The sequence below is a fragment of the Parasteatoda tepidariorum genome, chromosome 4 (genome assembly GCF_982258835.1).
Source record: "Parasteatoda tepidariorum strain Cologne lab strain chromosome 4, Ptep-v5.0, whole genome shotgun sequence".
Lineage (NCBI taxonomy): Eukaryota > Metazoa > Arthropoda > Arachnida > Araneae > Theridiidae > Parasteatoda > Parasteatoda tepidariorum.
This window is the reverse complement of record NC_141758.1, coordinates 52048616-52070595: the sequence shown is the minus strand read 5'-3', so window position 1 is coordinate 52070595 and position 21980 is coordinate 52048616. Positions and strand designations below refer to the sequence as shown.

The window sequence follows — 21980 nt, the reverse complement described above, 5'->3', positions numbered from 1 at the left end:
CCTCAAAAAAATCCCAACTTTAGCAACTTATCACGATTCTATAATTCCTTTTCATTTGATAAGCTAAAGTGTTAACAATCAGTCTCGTCAATTTACATTTTTATCCCATTTTTTCCCGTTCTTATCTAAGAAATCAGCGCCTATGCGCTCGCAATTCTAAATCATTACTCACGTTCATCTTTGATTAGTAATTTAAATTAAATCAAACAGCCGTGGTGGCAGGAATGATTTAATAAGGATTTATTCAGCTTTTAAAAGGATGTGAAGATTAACCTGTTTGGATCTTATTTAATCAGGAACATTCCCTGGTGATTATGACATGAATCTTCGCTGGTTCTTATAAAATACCAGGCCACTATTGCAAAGGTACTCAATCTGTGCAAAATCAAAATGAGGATACATTTATTTCTTCTCGTTTTAGTGGCTTGTGGAATTAGTGCAAAAGGTAAATTGCTATTTATATATTTTTTTAATTATCTCAACCGAATATATTTTTATATATTATCTTTATCTTTAACTGTAACTGCATTTTCAATCAGATTCTATAACTTTTAGCAATAGAAATTCGTGTGTCGTCAAACTATGAGGGAATCTCTCCTACCCGTGGTGATCGAACGTTATACGTCACACGAATTACGAGAATTCTTGTCTATGAAGAAGAACTGTTCTCCCATCAAGCAAATGCTTTTAATTCTTTTCAAAACTCAGGTAGTAGCTAAGAGAAGAAAATATTCATTTAGTTGAATAACCGCATTTTTAATAAGAGCTTTTTTGCGTCACGGCGTGCAAAGAAAAAATTCAGGCGATAATGGGCTTTAAGAATGTTTTTCATAGCTCATTTGCCAAGGAAAATAAAAAAAGAAGTAAGGTATCATTCCAGGTGGTGAAACGTTAACGTTGAAACTCTCCAGAACATTGTCACAAATATGTGAAAGCCGAGAGCGAATGAGAAATCGTTCTGGTATGCTAGCTTTTCGCTCAGGAGATGAGAGCGTATCATGTTGGCACGTATACGTGACAGTCAACGCGAATGGATTAAATGTTTTTAAAAGTCAACAATTTGACAATATTTTTCAACCTAGAAAAAAACCAATGAAATGAATAAATAATTTTAAATTTTTGAAAATTTATAAGACATCTAAACATTATAGTGGCAGAGTAACTTTATAAACATCAATTCGCAAAAGCATTTCATTTTCACAAAACTGCATATTGAGATTTAGCACCACTCTCATAGTTAGCACGACAAAAGATAAGCAAAACTTACCCTTACAGTCATGACTAAATTGTAACAAACTCACAACAGATTACTCAATAAAAATAGCATACAATAAAATAAAAATATTATTTGCAATCAAGCGTTGTAAAATCTATATCAATCATTCATTGTGTTTTTAGATTATTAAAAGAAGACAGCTTTCGGTCAGTAAAAAAATACACAAACACATCATACATGCATTTGTAGTGAGAAGTTGAGGAAAGTAAACGAAAAATCATCATTTACATAAAAGAGAGCAGGTTTTGAACTAAAATAATAGCTTTTAATTTCATTAAAAGAATTACAGGCGAAAAAGTAAATTTTTAAAAAACTGAAGATGGAACAAAAAATAACACAACCATATTTTTTCCTTCAAATATATTTTTATAATATGTAGCAATATATTAAATAGTTTATTCTCTATTCTATATTAACTCACACAGACAGACATACTTTTGATGAATTATAGCGAAAGAAATTAAGCAATCGTGCGAAAAATGCTAAAAATATGAACAAAAATCGACTTTGCAGTGTTAGGCTATAAAAATAGTTTTATTTAAATTCATAACTCAAGAAGAAAATATTTTTAAAAGTTTAGATTTGTTAAAACTTAAAACAGGAATATTTGATTGAAAATCTTTCGTGAAAAACTACCTTAAAATATTATCGGAGATGCAAACAAGTAATTTTCTTTATTTAGATTATGTTTTCGTTTAATAAATCATTAATTAGCTAATTATTATCTAATTAATAATTAAAAATATTAATTTAAATCTAACAGTAATTGATACTGATTAATTAATTATTAATTTATTGCTTATTTATTATTAATTAATTTGTGGCGTAACTATCACTATAAATATTAAATACCGAATCACTAGTATATAAGACGTGTTAACTTGATTCTATCTTGAGAAACCTTTTGATAGATGAAAGTTGACATAGTCTAAGGCAGAGGTCGCCAAAGTGGTCTATATAGACCCCCAGGGGTCTATTTAACAAAAGCAGGGGTTGATCTGAGACAGGGGGGCGAATGGGGGTCGATCCGAATCGGAAGGGTCGATTGTGGGCCGAAAAAAAAAAACAATTCTCAATATGCAAATCACACATGCCTAATTAAGTATGTAAATTTTGCGAATTTTCTTTTACTAGGAGGCTCCGCCCCCTGCTCGCTAACGCTCGCCAACCCCCGAGAATTGCTACGCAATCCTATGTGGTTCATGCCGTGAACCATGGCTCGCTGCGCTCGCTCGCCAATGAACACAATGTTCTAGCACAAAGACATAGTATATTATCATCAAAGACATAGTATTGTACTTATGTAGAAGAATTCTATCAATGTTCTTATTGGCTTTTAAAAAAGTATATTGGCTATTTAGATTGTACATGGGGGAAAAAAATCAAAACATTAGCTAAATGAGAAACTTATTAGCAAAATAAACTATCAAATATTGCAGTTACTCACCTAAATTCAACTAAATGTGTACAATAAATTAGTTAATGCTAGAAATTCTGAAAGTTTTAGAAAAAAATTTTATTATTTAAAAATATAAACTTTAAACCCTAACTTTTCCTTGTGAGATAATAACCCTCAAAAAGTCTTTCATTTTCAAAAACACAAAAATTTGTTTTATCGCCAAATGAAATATTTTTTGGTGATCAGCATTATTGAAATCAACTTCCATATTAATTAACATTTGTGATAAAGTACATAACATTTTAGAACAAAATAAGGATGTTTTACATACAATAAATTAAAATGCATGGCTGTTAGCATTCAGGGCTAAAGAGAATACAAGGGCTAGTTCACTCCGCTCTTAGAGCTGAAGCTACGATTTCCCTCCTCATGACGTCACTGTGTCTACAGATCTCGGAGATCGCAAGCAAAGATATGATAACTCTGCATCTTTCTCTTGTAAAAATAAGTTAGACTTTTTCTGGTTATTAGCCTTCAAACTTTACGTAATTAACACATTATTTCCGTTCATAAACATAGTTCAAAAAAAACTTTCTTGGTTATTATATTAAAAAAATACCATTTTAAACTTATAAAAATGTTTTGCTAGTTGGTGAAAATGACACGATAAATACTTTATTTTAAAAAGTTCAGTTTTAACTTTAACTATTAAGAAAAATGAAGGCATATATCGACACTTTTTTTTATCTACATATTCTTTTATAAAGATAAGTTAAGTTAAATTTAGAATCCCTGATTTTAAAATATGTCGTTAATAGCAATTTGTTCATACTTAATCATTAGGAAACATCAACCTTAAACGCTCATTACTGAAACAAAATAATAATTTTGGTTCATAATGACATCAGAAATTTTACAATTGTTTATAGACATTTAAATTTACGATGATATAATATATAGATATTTAAATTGAAGAGAATATAATTTTTAAAAAAAATCATAAATATTTAGAATAACTACATTAAAAAATATGTTATGAAATTAGGAGAATTTCAACTATATACTATATATTTTATTTATACTTTTTACTTACATTTTAATTTTCTTTGACTTTATCTATTTTTTAATTCTTTTCACCTGCCTTTCTTCATGAAGTAGCGAGGCGGTTTCTATTTAGATAATGAATTTTTATAAAAGTTCTTTACGACAGAATAAACGTATTGCGGTTTTATATTAACTGTGTCATTTCGGAATCCTTCTTTACATAGTTGTTCATTTACTTTAGGGAACACGCGAAAAATTATACTTTTTCCTTTTGTTTTTATATCAGAATTTTTGCAAGTTGCAATCGCGCAAACTGGCATTTCGATAATAGTTTTAAATTCTTGTAAATTCACTGCAAAAACTGAGGAAAGTCATTATAGAAAATAACAAATGTCTTAGAATATCTCGCAAAAAGAAATGATTCAATATTAGTTAGAGCTAGTAAGGCCAAACGCTCCGTTCTTGAAGTAAAAGTGCGAGCTTTGCGCCAAAGTGACGTCACTAGAGTGACGTCGGAGGATCGGCGCGGCAAGAGATACTTCAAAGGAGTGAACCAGCCCTTCTATTCTCTTTAGCCCTGGTTAGCATTACCCGAGAAATACCACGTGGAGGTCGCCATGCTGCATTTCTAATCGGGGAGTTTTGATTTTGGCAGTTCCCCTTGCCTACTGCCAATAGTAGTTTCAATTCAATTTTTTCCAAAAAACATTTTTTTCTGCAAAGCTCTAAGAAATTAACACTAAGCATTTAGAATTTCTTTGAAAACACAATTATAGATTTGGCATCTTGGAGCAATTACTGAAAGGCTGTCAAATGACTTAACTCTTGACAGGCCAACATAAAGTTGTCCATGACTAAAAACTTGTTTAGTCAATACTAAACTGATTTTCTCAAAAGTCTGACCTTGTGACTTATTTATAGTCATGGAGATTGCACCTATGTATTATGTGAGCTAGACCTGTGGCCAGACGTGGACTATACAGTTAAGGGTTTTGCAAACCTAGGTACGTGTCCACGTCTGGAAGAAAGTAAAAAAAAGTCATGGAGAAGGCCAGCCTAATTAATTCCTAATTGAGTTTAAATTAAATATTATCATGTTTTTAGGGCATGAATCTGAATTGAACAACCTGATAATGCTCACTCTGGTTATTGTTTCCGTTTTTAAAAGTGCTATATGTTGAGCCACCTCATGTGACATTTGCCATGTGACATTTTTAGCAGCAATCATTGGTCGATTTTCTAACGTTGCCATTCGGGGAGTTGTAATGAGGCTTTTTTTTTGGTGCCGTGTAAGAGAAATATATATATAGATAATTGACTCAATATCAGTTTCTTTATAAAACATAAATTAATAACGTATATTTATTGGGATGAAACAAGTATTTACGTACCACCGCGCAGTGGCTGGAACTCAGCGCAGTTTATAAGTCATATGCATATGTGCGCTTGTCCAAATGTCACGTGTGACGAGCATTGACGTTACAAATGCAAATATCATACGCAGTTTCAGCTATCTTTGCAAACTGTGTTGAATATTTGCTGTGTCATTATTAAAACTTTTATAGTTTTGGATAATTAGTTATTGTTTCGATAAAACCATTCGTTTGGTTTAGATATCAATTTTAATTATCAATGCACAAAAAAGAAGGTAAGCATGAATAATATGGATTAGTACAGCCCGCGACAAAATTATAGCACACTTTATATATTTTTACGAAAATTACAAAATTGACCAATTTTGACGAAAATTAAAATTGACCAATTTTGAACCCAATATAGTGAACCTTACAAAAAAAACACCAGGCACACCCATCTCATTGATCAAGAAGCAGTAAATCTTTAGTTACTTTACTTATTATATCTACTTATGCATAATTACTTATTATTTAATACTAAGGTATTTAAATTTTAATATTAATATATTTTTCATAAAACTATTGCTACACAATGTACTATTACTCTAATAAATGTTTAAAATCATAAAATAAATGTACAAACACAGTATCTAATAGAGTTTTATTCTAATTAACATAAAATTACTTTTGTGGGGGTCGATGGAGATTTCGAAATATTATATAGGGGTCGATGATCAAAAAAGTTTGGCGACCCCTGGTCTAAGGAGTAATGTGGCGCAACTACCACTGTAAATATTAAGTACCGAATCACTAGTATATAAGACATGTTGACTTGATTCTACCTTAAGGTACCTTTTGATAGATGATGGTTGACATAGTCGATTTATAATTCCCCACAAATTATTAATTAAGCTTAAAAACCTGACGGATTTAACAGTACAGTAATTTTTGAATACAATTTTTACCATCATCTATAGTTTAGCTTTGTAATAAATCATTCAGTGGTCTTGATTTTTATTTTTAAAAATATTTAACTACTTCACTTTAAAGTTTTGAGAATTTTGATTTCTTTTTGAAACGAATAAACTTAAGAATTATAATTTCGTTTGCTGAAAGATAGTTACTTACATACATATGAAAGCCATTTGCGTAAAAGCTGTTTTTCTTACCGTAATACTTGTCATCAAAAATATTTATAAGTAGCTGCATTTCTACAGATACAATGTTGTTTTTATTGTGTTCACTAATTATCTTTTCATTACAAGAAGACAACATTTTCGGAGAATTTAGTTTAGCATCAGCCAAACAATCTTCTTACAGTATATTCTATTTACTAGATAAAACGTTATGCTCCGCAATTTACAAAGAAAAATAAAGTTTTTAAATTTTATTATGAATTGTATTAAGTACAATGCATATTTCTTAAATAATAAATTTTTCTTCAGTAGCCTAATACAGTCGGGTTTTTGATTATATTTATAGAATAACTGGTGAATGGATTCATTGAAAATGATAATCAATTTTTGGTATTTATGTTAATATTTGTAAAATGGTAAATAAAAGCATAATAAATCTTTGAGCATAAATAAATCTTTCTTAAATGATGAATGCTTTTTAGTGACTTTATAGATCTAATCTGATTTTCTATTATTTTAATAGGACAAAACACGAATGGTGAAAATGGTAATCAATTTTTTGTATTTATATAAATATTTGCACTTGTATATATATGTATCATCTAAAATTATAATTCAATGGAACTAAAAGGATTTTAAAACTGAACTTAAGAAGAATTATATTTTAATTACAGGCTAGCCTTTCTAACAGATAAGAACTTCAAATAATCTCTTTCACATAATAAACTAAGCTCTTCGCGTATATATTATCAAATGAGTTTATACTGCGTAGTTAAATGCCTTTGTGAAACCAAAAATTATTCAAATTAATAAATATTTTGAGATATTAATTCATCCGATCGTATAATTACATCTTTCGGCGTCAATTCTAACAATGAAGTTTGGATATTATAGATCACATGACATGAAAGAATAACTATATGGTACATGTGAAAAAAACGCGCACTTGTCTTTTGGTAATAATGTTGTAAGCCTGTCCCCAGGAGCTTCTGCTCCTCCATGTATATGATTTGCAAATAGATTTTCTTTACTTTTTCGTCAATAAATGCTTAGTAAAAAGTATTATGGAATAATCATTTTAAATACGACTGCAAAAAACAAACTGAGGGACATGAATTGAAAAAAAAAGAAGAAAAAAATATATATATATATATAGGATAAAAACAGGTCTTAGGACACGGAAAGAGAGCACGATATTTATTTAATAATTGTTAGAGAGAGAACATTCAAGTGACGCAATTTATCTTTTCAGTCCAAGGGTAGATGAAAAATATTGTAGCTCTTAAGTAGTATTCATAGCCTTTAGAACTTATGGCTATAACATGTAGCATACATAAATACAACGCAAGTACCATTTCATCATGAAATTTTCTGGATTAAAGAAGTTACAATTAGTTGACGAAGAATTAGTTGTGCCAGAAAAAAAGTGCTTAAAAAATTTAATGATGAAGTTAAACATTATTCAATTATCCATTTAAATCAGATATTCTATATCTTTGTCACCGATGTACCCCCTCCGTCCCTACCGTTCTATCCTGCCGGCTATTAAGGGTGTCAGTAGTGCGAGCAAGACAAACAGGCTCAGGATTTTAGAATGAGCAAATAAATATTATTTAACCATCATAATTAGAGAATGAATATCCAAGTGACACAAAATCAGTGCTCCTCTAAAAAGTTAGGAAAAATCTTAAATATATAACAGATTTATTATAATTATAATAAATCAATAAAATGTTTCGTTTTTGGAAATAAGGGAAATCTTATTATTATAAATTTTCTATTAAATGAGTCGAGGGAAAAAATCTTTCTCACGGTTCGATTCAAGGGAAAAATCAAATACATAACTTGAAGCAAAAAATAGATAAAAAAGACAGGATGTGGATTTTAAAGTATGTGAAAGAGTGTTTAGTTTAGAATATTAACTAAGGAAGAGTTGGATAAAGAAATAACATAAAAAGTTTATTTAAATGAATGGATCCACCCTATAAACAGGTGTGACGTATGGGTGAGGCAGTCTTGGCTATAGATGGCGCCTCTGGAAAACAAGAACTGCATTAATGGCCTACGACAACAACAATAGCCTTAACAATTTGGCGAGAAACCTACATCACTTAACGTTTGAAGGAAAACACCGTGTTTTAAAAAGACAACGTTTGAAACGGTAAAAAGGAGAGGCTGATTATCAGCGTCATGCTCTACTAACCCTGTCTATTGTTTTGTTTTATAAAACGTTACACAAAATAAACCCTTCCTGATTTGGATTTATCATCGCTTCTTTATCAATCGATCAAAAGAAATTTTTTCTGAAATTTACTGCATTTTATTGTACGAGTAATAGAAGTGTGTGTTGTTTTACTCTGCATGTTCATTATCATTTCTGTGTTGCAAATTGCTTATACAGGCTTTGAAATTGGTATTTATTTCGTGGGTATAAAAAGGTTGCCATTCTAATTAATTTTTTTTAACTTGTTTCGATATATTAAGCTATGTTACTAGTTGTGAGCACTGTATGTATTAGCTACATATCGTGATATGTGACAACTCTTAAATCAAAATTGACCACAGTCTTTTTTTTTCTGGATAAGTTATAAAAATCTAGCATAAGGTCTTATAAATTGTTTTGAGTCATGAATTTTTTATATTGTTTCTGAGTATCTTTCTACTTCTGAATTTCATGAACAGCCGTCCATATCAAGCTTTCTTTAAAGCTGCTTGCGCATTTTGAGTCACAACTTCTAAAAAACACTCTTCAGAACAAAGGAAATTTTCCTTCTCTAGGCGCGAAATTCGAGGATTTATTGTAAAATAAATCCACTGGGTCTAAGTTTTAATAATACGTTTATTAACGAATAAATAAATATAAGTTGTTAGACTAAGTTTTGATGATTTTTTAAGATACTTCCTAACGTGGCACGATTCATTAAAAAATATTACTAATTTAAGAATCTGCACTAATTAAGGCTCTCAAAGTTATTAAATTACTTCCTTACTGTTCAATTATTGTCTTATTATCTCCTATGTCACGCTAATTTAAAAGATTAAAAAAATAACTTTAATATTTTTTTCAGAAAACCAAAATAATCAAGAAGCTGGACGTGAACAAAATGAAGGAGGTCAACAACAAAATGTAAACAGAAAAGGCCAGCAGCAAAATTTTAATAATGAAGAACAAGGGAGTGAAGGGCAAAATGGTGAGCGAAACGGGGCGGAAAATGCTGGCCAAAATGGTGAGAACCGACGTCTAGGTCAACAAAATGGTGAAGGTGGTCCTCCGATTCAGCAAAATGGTGAGCAAAATGCTGGCCAAAATGGTGAGAATCGACGTCCAGTTCAACAAAATGGTGAAGGTGGTCCTCCGATTTGGCAAAACGGGGAGCAAAATGCTGGCCAAAATGGTGAAAATCGACGCCTAGTTCAACAAAATGGTGGAGGTCGCCCTCCGATTTGGCAAAATGGTGAACAAAATGGAGGACAATTTGAATCTCAGCAGAACAACGGAAATCGACCTCCAGTTTGGCAAAATGGCGCACAAAACGAAAGACGGACTGAATTTCAGCAGAACAGTGGAAATCAACGTGTAGTTTGGCGAAATGGGCAACGGAATGCTGGGCAATCTGAATTTCAACAGAACGGGGGAAACCGACCTCCTGTTTGGCAAAATGGAGGGCAAAATAGAGGGCAAATAGTATTCCAGCAGAATGGCGGAAATCAACCTCCTGTAGCACAAAATAGCGGAAATCAAAATCTTGGTTGGCAAAACGGCGAACGGCGTATTATTTTGCAGAATGGGGGTCCACCTCCTGTTAGTCAAAATGGTGGACAGCGTATTATTTGGCATGAAGGGGGTCAACCTCCTGTTAGTCAAAATGGTGGACAGCGTATTATTTGGCATGAAGGGGGTCAACCTCCTGTTAGTCAAAATGGTGGACAGCGTATTATTTGGAACAATGGTGGGGAACAGGCTCCTATTTTGCAAAACAATGACGGCAACGTTAAAGGTGAGCTATGACTTTTGTAAAGTACTTTACACTTACTGTTTGAAATCTTTAAAAACTTTTAAACTTTCAATACAATAAGATCGTAATCCATTGAAGCAGCGATTTATTTGATGAAGAACACATAAATAAAGATATTTGTTCAAGAATTTTTAAAACCAGGACTGACGAAAGTGACGGGCAAGGGGGACAATCAGTTGGACAGCCCGATAAGAGAGCGCCGTGCGAGATCCAGATTTAATGTTCTCTAAATTATAAATTTAAAAAAAGAAAGCATGGTTTGTTTTAAAAATATATTGATAGGTTTTTATTTTTAGTTATATATACTTTATTTTTAAAGTTCATTGAATTTTACTAGAGATAAAAAGGAAAGTGTGCTAAGAAAAAGACATTTTTTTTATATTGAAGTTTTACATTTTCCACGAACGATCTCTTCTCTAAACCATTCAACAAACAAGGAGTTAGGGGGGCATTACTTTAAGTTTCACGTTTAAGATTAACATTGCCTAAAGATAAGTGAATAAGAATATTAAAAACGAGTCATCAATACAGCAGTGAATTTATTTATGGGTGAATGAATGTGTTTACAAATTTATAAAAATGTTTATAAACCTCTAAATTGTGTAACGACAGTCGACAACAAAAACAAATTTTTTTTCAAATAATTTTTAACAAAATTGCGATACATTGACTGCAACATATCCTTAAAATATCGTTTATATGTGTACATTTTATATTTTACATATTTTACCATATCTCGGGAGCTTATTAAGCGAAGTTGAAAGTGTTTGCACCTAATTATAAAATTCTCCTATCCAAAGATAAATTACACTCAAAAAATTTATTTTAGTAAATAATAATTATTTTGTTTAATAATGGAAACATTTTGCATTAAGTTGAAGAAATAAAAATAATATTTTGCAGTGAGATGAAGAAATAAGAAAAATTAATTTATCGCATACATTTTTGAAAATTCAGCATAGCTAACAAAAGCTACACATTACTTCTTAAATATTTAAAACCAATATATCAAGTAAACTCACAATAACATTTTGATCGCCTTCCAATTGGGTGAATCGAGTTCAAATCCCAGAGATGGCATGTTGATACGAATTCCTCTCCCTGCTCTCATCGACCACAGAACTGACGTAAAATAGCCTAAGTGGTAGACGGATCATGGGTTAGAGGCCCCTTGTCGTCAGGCTATCCGTGGGAGGTTTACGTTGTTTCCCTCTCTGTATAGCGCAAATGTGAGTTAGTTCCATCAAAAGGTCATCCACGAAGGCATATTTCTCCCAATACTTAAACCAGGAGTTCCCTTGTCTTCTGGATTGGGTTCAAAATTATAAGGCTAAGGAGTTGAACATTAGTAGTCGTAAATCTAAAAACTGGGTTGGCTGTTCAACAACTGTTATAAACTAAAATATAATAACATTTTTAAAAAATTGATAAGCAAAAATTATTTTTTTTGTATGTATGTGTGTAAAAAAAACTTTACATTGTCTTTAAAAAAGAACTAACTGTAGGATAGATTAAAATAACAATTTGCATAATTCTTGTATATGTTGAACAGATTTCAGGAATTTGAATTCCTTTAGAAATTTGTGTACATTTGATTTACCTTATCATGCATTTTCTCTAACTAATTAACTAGTTAGACACCAGCATCATTGTATGAAGACAGTACAACTTTTTAGAAAATTTCAGGGATGGTAACGTGATTTACTTATCTATATTTACCCGGGTTAAGTAAAAAAAAATCGTTCCCCCATAACATATTAAAAAATAATTAATATGAATGCAAAACTTAAGCAAATCAGTTTAGAAAACCTAAAGTGACGGCTAACAATAGCAAATTTCCACTAATTATTAGTTTAAATAAATACGCATTTCCTCATTTTAAATCGGAGCACATTTCTTAAAACTGCAGTATAAAATTTTGGGTACATGAGTGTGTGTTCATAATCTTCTTAAAATGTTCATTAAAGAGATCTAGCTTCTTTTCATTAATATATAATTGAATCTTAATATATCAAATTGTGTATTATATAAGTGCTACATAATTGTATATAATATAGTATACAGTATATCGCATATTATATCATGTATTAAATATTACACAGTATATAGTATATAATACTACAGTATACAATATAGTATATAAAATTTTTTACAGAGATCATTAGAAAATTGATATGGATACCAGGTAAGCAATAGTTTGTTCTTAGATTTTTTTTTATTTCATTTATATTAAAAGATATACAAAATATATCAACAATCCATAAAAAGTTTGTTAAATTAATTTTGCCAGTGTTTTAACTATTAATCCTCTGGAACAAAACAATGAATAAGAAGATAAAACGTAAACCGCCAGTGTTTTAATTATTAATCCTCTGGAACAAAACAACGAATAAGAAGGTAAAACGTAAACTACCAGTGTTTTAATTATTAATCCTCTGGAACAAAACAATGAATAAGAAGGTAAAACGTAAACCGCCAGTGTTTTAATTATTAATCCTCTGGAACAAAACAATGAATAAGAAGGTAAAACGTAAACCGTAAAAAAAACCTTTATTAAGTCAAATAGTTGATTATTTTTGACAAGTTTCGAGAAATATTTCATTTATTTTGACTCAATTACAAAAAAGTTGAGAAATAATATTTAAACAAGACGAAAACAAAACATATTTTTGATGCTAATTATTAACGGGGAAAGCGAGATTAAAAAACATTAAAACCAGTTTCATTCCAAAAGGAAACTTAGAGGAATACCTCGATTAAAAACACCTTCAAATTGCATTCCTCAATTTAAAAGGTCTTGAACCCGTTTTGTGCTACTTAATAGTGATTCGCCAGATATAGTTAATGCTTCCCATTTATCCTAACTAATGTATCAATTAATGAACCTTAATTTATGTATTATTTTCGTCATTTTTGACACAAATTGTTGAAATATATTTATAGGAATATGTATTTTCGTTCAGGTCAACCTGTATTTTCCTTCAGGTTCAAAAATATTTTGTTCAAATTCGTTCCGACTTTAAAACGAGGGATTTCAAACGATGACAAACTCGTCCTAAATTTTAAATCAGGATGAGAATAAAACGATTAAAACATGAATAACATTGACAACGTTAAATGATACATACCGTATATTGAAGAAAAAAAATTTAAAAATTAGGTAAAAATTATAAAGATAAAAACTCGAATATACGAAAGTAGCATAGCATATCACTTACTAAAAGACTTAGCGTATTACTAACGATACCGTACAACATATTATCAGCTACCTGTATTTCCTCGAAGGTTATTTACTTATTTTTTTTTAGATACAACCGAATATATCTTTTGATGCTATCATTAAAAACAATTGGAAAAAGGAATATCAATGAACATATCTTTGAAATTAACTATAACTTTTACTCAACTTTCAAATTTTAGAATATTCAAAATTAAAGAATTATTAAAATCAATTTTCAAATATTTTTTTTTATTTCATATGATCATCGAACTTATTTTTATAATTTTGTTCGCTTTTAGGTTAAAATGTTAAAAATAAACCAGGAATTAACCTTAAATAATTGGTTTTAAATCATATATATGAATGCACACCGAAGAGCCATTACATTATGACCACCCTGCTAATAACATATAGGACCACAGGACCACCTTTAGCCCTCAAAACTGCTAGCACCTGCTGTGGCATTGATTCCACAAGGGTCTGATAGGTAGTCTGAGGTACCTGGTACCAAGCGCTCACCAACTGGTCCTGCAATTCCCTCATATTGCGAGGGGGTAGCGTGGCAGCACGAATTTGGTTTTCCAAGTAGGACCGCAAATGCTCTATTGGATAAAGGTCAGGTGAATTTGGGGGCCAAGACATGACTTGAAAGTCACTGGAATGTTCCTCGAACCAATCCATGACGATTCGACCCTTATGACATGGTGCATTATCCTGTTGGTAAACACCGTCCCCCGCAGGAAAAACTGCTGCCATGAATGGGTGAACCTGGTCTGCAACTGTGTTCAAGTAGCTTACAGACGTCAGGGATTGTTCTATGAGGATTATGGGTCCTAATGTGCCCCATGAAAACATTGTTCCTGGGCGAGAAACCATGAAAACCTGGGCGAACCCATTGTTATAGATGGAGGGTGGTCATAATGTAATGGCTCTTCGGTGTGTATTATCTAAGCAAATATCATGCTGAATTAGGTGAACTAAGTTCAAAGTAATCATTGAATAATTCTGAATTTAGAAAAGTTATTAAATTATAAAAATAAAATTTTTCAATTTTTGTTATAAAAATAAATATAAAAATAATTATAAAAATAAATTATTTCAATTTTTTTTTTCTAATATGCTGCTAGCATGTAAGACGTAGGCTTTTAAAACAGGCTTGATCAAAATTCTTTGATAAATATTATATTAAAAATATTAATTTTAAATTGAATTACTGTGATTTTAAAGGAGAACCAAGACCTTAAATAAATTTTTTTTTCAACAAATTTTCCTTTAAAAATTTTTTTTTAAAAATCAGTTTTTAAAAATGATAAACTTTCATGTATTTTTAAATTCTAATATTTTAAAAGTTTGAATGCTTAAATGTTACGTTACCAAAATATTTTACAACTCAATATTACTTGAACGAATACATTTGAAAAATAAATTATTTAGTTGAACAATATTTCTTCATTCAAATAATATTACTTATTTCATTAAATTTTAAATTGAGCAAAAAAACCTATCATTTAAATCTTTTTAAAAAAAATGCATCGAGTAATTTTCAAAACTTTCGAAATCAATAAATTTTATTTACCTACAGTATCATTTAATTTGAATTCAATAAAAATTTTTGTTGTTTCTTTTAATACATATATAATAAACATTTATTAGGAGGAAACAATGGAGGAAACAATGGAGGAAGCGGACAAATTACCTTATCACCGATAGAACAACCAGGTAAATAAATCTCAGCAATAATAAAATAATTTTTTGATTGATTGATTTATGATAGTTTCTCTTGATATTATAATTAGCAGTAGTTAGTACAAAAGATGTATTAAAACTGTTATATATCTAGAACTGTCTTTAAATAAAAGTTACTTTTAAAATAAAATAATAAATTAACTACTGAAAAAATAGATTTATACGTATTTAAAAAAAACATTTCATCTTTTCGTGTTGTAATTATACCCATTATTAGCTTTGATTAGACTTTTAATTACTTAAGTTAAAGAGAAGAAAAATGGTTCAATGTATGATTATCTTTACAGCACTAATTATCATACGTGATTTCATGAGCAATTCTTATTCTTTTATTTATTGAAAAACTACAAAAAGTTTTACTCTAAAAATAGCTGTTTATTATTTTTTACTGATTGCGAAACTCAATGTATTTTCATACAATTGCATTTTCAATTTAAAATGCATGCTTTAATCAAGTATGCATTTTAAATTGAAAAAAAAATTATTATTATTTCCTGGCAAACACTGACTGACAACTCAATATTTTTAATCAATGCGAGATTTTAAAATATTTCAGTTCAAAGCTCACCATTTTTTTCAGTTGCGAAACACAAATTGTTTATTTTAATATAATTTAAGGAACATTTTAATCAGGTATATATTTTAAATTCAAAAGAAAAATTTTATCTCTTTTATTATTTCCTAACAAACTTTTATTACCAATGCAAGATCTTAAATTCTTTTGTTCTAAATTATAACTACTTCATTAATTTATTACTACTATACTTACACATTAATTTATTAAATTATTACTACTTCATTAATTTATTACTACTATACTTGCATACTAATTTATTAAATTATTACTACTTTCTTAATTTATTACTACTATACTTATTAATTTTTTAAACTATTACTGCTATATTAATTTATTACTACTATACTTACATATTAATTTATTAAATTATTACTACTTTCTTAATTCATTACTACTATACTTATAAATTTTTTAAACTATTACTGCTTTATTAATTTATTAGTCTAAATTATTACTACTTAATTACAAGATTTCAAAATGCTTTTTATTTCTAAAATCGACTATTTTTAGTATGATATTCGGGAAATATATTATTCGATGCTGCTGTAAGAATACTTCACTAGAGTAGAAAGAGTTTGTATGAAACTGCTTAAATATTCCAAAGTGTAATAAAATTTTTGCTTTTTAAAAAACAAAATTCGAGCAGTAAACATTTGGGATGAAACCTTAGAACCCTTTCTTCATCACATGACTTACGTTTCAGTAACTACAGCTGTGCTATGACCTGTCCATTATACTGGGAACCATCAAATTTCTAAAGTATAAAACATTTTTAAACTACTATAAAATTATCTGATTTAAATTACACAAGCTAAGTTTGCTATCTAAAGCCACTTTTTATTGACTTAAAAAAATATTTTTTGTTAAAAATGTTCGTGTGCATTTTATAGTTTGAAAATTTCTATATTACATTTAATTTTTGATGCATGAATATTTTATTAAATTTTCAACTATATATTTTAATAATAGCTTATAGAAATCGGTTCAAAAACTTCTGTTTTACTGATTACTTCAAAACAATAATTATTTAAATTTTGTATAAAAAAATCATTAACCATCGTTATTTATTAAGAACGTAAATTTAAAAGAAAAATCTGAAATAAAATTAAATTTCTACGAAAAATATTTTTATTTTTATGAAGTGCTTTCATGGAAATTCTAAATGAAACCAAAAGGAATAGCCAAACCTAATGCAGTCCAAACTAAACTACATCAAAGAATTTTAGCTTTACCTGATTTAGAATTTTTACGGGGCATAAAATTCGACATGAAGTTGTACTATTTGTTGCGTTTCAGGACAGAATGAAGGTGATCAAGTCATAACATTATCACCTATAGAACAGCCAGGTAAATACAAAAATCTATAATTGAAATATCATTACTCTTACAAAATGAAAAAAAAAGGATAATGACATAGTACAAACGCAATTAATTATTTTTGAGATATTTATTATGTTTCAAAAACGATGACACATCTTTGTTTATCTGAAAAGATAAGTTTGAATTGGATTTCCTCTGCTATGCTCTATAGCAGTGGTTCCCAAATGATGTACCACGGAACCCAAGGGTTCCGTGGAAGAGTTAAAGGAATTCCGCGAGTTAACTGTTTTTATAACCAGTGATGAGTTTTTCAAACCTCTGATTATAATTAGATCCAACTTATAATGCATAATTGAATTAAATCTTGCGGTTGCCTTTATGAAATTATTTTAATTAAAATAACAATGAAGTAGAAATGGCATTTTTAAGAGAGAATTATAACCAGTGATGAGTAACAATATATTGAACAAGTGACAATACATAGAACAGTGAATAACAATATATTGAACAAATTATGAAAAGAACAAGCATTTATTAAATATTCCATTAATATTTCCCAGCGCATTTTTTAAATCAAAATAAAGAAATACGTTTCCACAACCATTATCAACGTTTATAATACTATCAACGTTATTGGTATTTTATTCATTTCAAAGTAAACTGTAATTTGTCACATTTAATTTATTTTCAGATTATGTAAATCCATCAAAAACAAATTCATAACTAGACTAGATATAGCACCAGAACTGCAACTGTAAATGTCGGACATAAAATCTAATTAAAGATTATTTTTGATAAAACGAGGAAAAATCTTCATTCCTCTAATTAAATATTTTAAATTTAGCCTTTTATAGGTTATGACGTTCCCAATTTCCTTCAACTTTATTTATTAAGTTGGTATTCCTCGAAAGAAGAATATTTCGGGTTCCCAAACCAAAAAAATTTGGAAAACGCTGCTCTATAGTATAACATTGAGAACTGCTTTGCACTTCTGCAAAGGTGCCTGCCTAAGTAAGGGGCCAATCACCAATCTGTACCACCTGTCTCTTCGTTCAAGGGCGTGATGTTACCCCAAGTGTAGCTTTGTTAGTTTAGCTCCTATTGGCATTTCGATAAGAGGAATAATTGCTTTTTTGAACGATAATACTGAAATAAAAAATTATGTTCCCATTATAAACATATAGGTAATACATAAGTAAGCACATAAATAATAAATTTTACAATGCATCATTTGGGTGTATAAATAGATACAAGCAGCTTTCGCCGATGTGTAAACGGACAAAAAATGCTTTTTTTTTTCATTTTTAAAAAAATTGTAACTAATTCTTTTCTGCATTTTTCCTGCAACCAATCCTGTATGTGAGAATATATAATTATTATTATTCACATTTAAAGTTTGTGAAGGGCTGAATAATCAAAAAATGACATCACTCTCTCATTTTATTTACTTATTAAAAATAACATAAATTTAAAAAAATCTGAATAAGTTTTACAAATTTCCTTCCGTCCTTTTATACATTTTTTAGTTTAATTTAATCAAACATTTATATCCTAATGCATTTTCTAATTTAGTTTAATAAATGTTCTTCTTGTAATAATATATTTTCTAGCTTAATTTAATGTTTAACCTAATTTAACAGTTTTCTAATTTAATTAAATAAACATTCCAAATTATTAACTTTACACGAAGAGTTTCTAGCATTCTGCACTCCACAATTTGTGTTCTGAACTCTCCACTGGCCAATACCAAATGAAAAGCCTAGCTCCTATGTCCAGTTAATTTTTTTTTTATGGTTTTGAAACCATACTAGTGGTAAACAGTTGAAAAACGGTATAATTTTGCATTCAAAGCTTTACTAGTTATAAATGGTTTCGAATATTATGCGTTTATTACGATCTGTGGATGAATGAATGGCTGCACGAATGGGCCCGCCCTATGAACGTGTATGACGTATGGTGCGGCAGAAAGCGAATTTTTGGCCATAGATGGCGCCACTGGAAAACAAGAGCAATCGCACCCCCTCTGCCTAAACAGGCAAACGTCAACAACAACAATGGTTTCGAAACAGTAAAACTGAAAAAAGTTTTTTACCTTAAACTTTACAATTAATCAGATGGAAAAAATTCTGTCGTTTATTTTACCTTAATTTTAGAATGGGAATTCTAACAGTACATAGTAGTTCAAAAATGCTCCGCAGGTGCACAGTAGTTCAAAAATGATCGGTTCAAAAATACATTATCAAAAGATAGACCTTCGGTGCATGATTTCTTTTGTATGAATTATAATACCTAAATTTTTTCATAATTTTTTATCTAATTTAATTTTTTGTTTGAATTTTTAGTTGATCTATACCTTTCCCCTAAAACCTGAACAAAAATTACTTCTTTGCATTCCCTAACATAAATAAATTTTTAAATATTTCCATAAAGACTAGGTTCACCTTAAAAAAAATTTCTTATTTTAAGTCATCTATAGATTTAAATGAGATGATCAATTAAAACTATGAGAAGTCTTCGATAAAGAATTCTAGTTTTAACTAATTCAAGATTTTACGGTAGCATAAAATTCTCTGTTGTTCAATATACTATTTATACTATTTATTACGTTTCAGGATGGAATGAAGGAGATCAAGTTATAACATTATCTCCTATAGAACAGACAGGTGAATAAAAGAAATTATAATTTTAAATTTATATACTGAATTGAAAATTTGATTGAATTAAGAGGAAATATTTGCTATTTTCCAAAAAAAAATCATTTCAAGTATTTGTTTTTGTTGAACGTGAACGTTTTTGCGTAAAATTTAGGCTTTTAAATACCTGACTAAATTCAGAAAAAATATTTGAAGCTTTTTTACTCTATCTTATCTAACTAACTCCTGCAATGAAATGTTACAGCTGGAATAAAAATGGGCATAAAGGACAATAATCACTAAAAGTATAGGATAATAATTCGAAAACTTCTTTTATTTAATTCCTTCTATGAATAGCAAAGTAACTATTCCAAAAATTCGATGCGTAAGTAAAATAATAGTTATTTTTCTAAAAAAGAATTAAATATTCGTTTGTGCTTAAATTATTTTTACAGTTAGTAATCGATTGTGTTGAAATTTTAACGGTACAAAGGCTATTTTGAGACAAATTTAAAGTAATACGTTACTCATGAGTTAATATGTCCCTATGGAACCAAAATAAAACGGAGCTAGAAACTATATTTGACGCAAAAACAAAATAATTATTACAATTAACTTCACTTTACTTTCTCATTTGTTACCTCAGTTTAGTACTTAATATTATTATTATATTGATAATTTATAACTAAATATATTCATTAAAGAAATGTGTAAATAACTTCAGCAACTTTATTTTTTTAGGAAGAAGATGGGGATGGAATAATGGTAATTTATAGCTTATATTTTTTAAATATTTCGGATTATATTTAAATTCAGATTATTCTTAAATAAACTTATATTTTCAGCATTTAAACATAATAAAGTTTTTTACTAATAATTTATTTTAGAAACATAAAAAAAATTTAAATGACCTTTCATTTTTAATTTATGAAATGGATAACCACCACGGTAATCTTATGTTGACCCTTGCGCACAGTATATATGTAGTTCAGTGATGTGAGGAATCTAATTTTGACTGTAATTTTTACCTATACAATCAAATATCGTTACTTTACTTTATCTATACTTTAAATTCTTTTTAATTCTGAATTCTAATTATTTATTCAATTTAAATCATTTTTAACATTGGATATTTTGTTTTAATAGTATTTAAAAAGTCTACCTATGGAAATCTGAGATGGGCATAGTAGTAGGCCTCGGCCCTCTATGGGCTATCGCGTTACTGAGCTTAGTTTAGCATTTAAAAAGTGTACCTATAGAAGCACTTTTCGTTTTGACTAATTTAATATAATGCAAAAGAGTAAGTAATAAAAATGTATTGTTGAAATTCTAGAGAAAAATCAGAGCATAATTATTTAAAAAATAAGATTAAATATTTTAGGATGAAACATTATGATTTGTTTTATATTACTAAGAATTTACTAATACTTTTTATATTACTAAGATCTTCTACATTACTAAGTTCCTTGATCGCTCCGATCACCAACCCTCATTATTGTTTCCCATTCATCATTGCTTCTCACTAAGATATCCATATTTTTCATGAAACACAATTAATATTTTAATTAAATAATTAAGTATTAATTAATATCTTAATTAATATTTATTTGTTGTTGCTGTTGTAGTTCATTTACGTCGCACTAGAGAAGCACAATGGGCTATTGGCGACGGTCTGGGAACCATCCCTAAGGATGATTCAAAGACATGCCATCACAATTTTGATTCTCTGCTGAGGGGATGGCACACTCGCTTCGATAGCCCGAAGACCTGCTCGCGAAGTCGAGCACTTTACGGTAGAACAGTGTAACGGGGACCAATACCGCGCACCCTCGGGCTTAATCAGACTGATCCAAGTGGTCACCCACCCACGCACTGACCGCAGCCAGTGATGCTTGACTTCGGTGATCTGGTGGGAACCGTGTCTTAATTATCAGTTCACTGCGGGACAATTAATATTTTAATTAATATAAAATAATTCATACAAAAGTACATATTAAGTATTAATGATAGTATAATTATTTATTATGTATTAATTAATATAAAATTATATATTACGTTTTTCAAACTAAGAATAGGGCATATTGTTCATAAAATTTCATTATATAGCAAAAAACATTTCATCTATAATTATTTTATAATAGACTTCCAATTCCAACTTTTTTTTATTGCAAATATAAAAGGAAATAAAATAATAAGTTTTTAAAATAATCATTGTTAGTGTTATAAGAACAAATAAACATATTATACGAGTTATCAAC

At 29.3% G+C, this 21980-nt stretch overlaps 1 protein-coding gene across 34 annotated transcripts in view; it reads left to right on the top strand.

Annotated features, from left to right (window-relative positions):
* Positions 1–284: 284 nt before the first annotated feature.
* Positions 285–21980, top strand: part of LOC107440890 (uncharacterized) — a 60096-nt gene continuing 38400 nt past the window's right edge. For 23 of the 34 annotated variants that reach the window (XM_087161106.1, XM_087161102.1, XM_087161097.1 and 20 more), the window contains exons 1-8: positions 285–445; positions 6734–6757; positions 9279–10208; positions 12382–12411; positions 15100–15165; positions 17066–17116; positions 19702–19752; positions 20464–20487. In XM_087161106.1, the coding sequence (XP_087017232.1) occupies positions 391–445; positions 6734–6757; positions 9279–10208; positions 12382–12411; positions 15100–15165; positions 17066–17116; positions 19702–19752; positions 20464–20487 (1231 nt within the window). In that variant the 5' untranslated portion in view covers positions 285–390. The remainder of the gene's footprint in view (positions 446–6733; positions 6758–9278; positions 10209–12381; positions 12412–15099; positions 15166–17065; positions 17117–19701; positions 19753–20463; positions 20488–21980) is intronic. The other 11 variants (XM_087161122.1, XM_087161121.1, XM_087161117.1 and 8 more) reach the window with 2 other exon arrangements.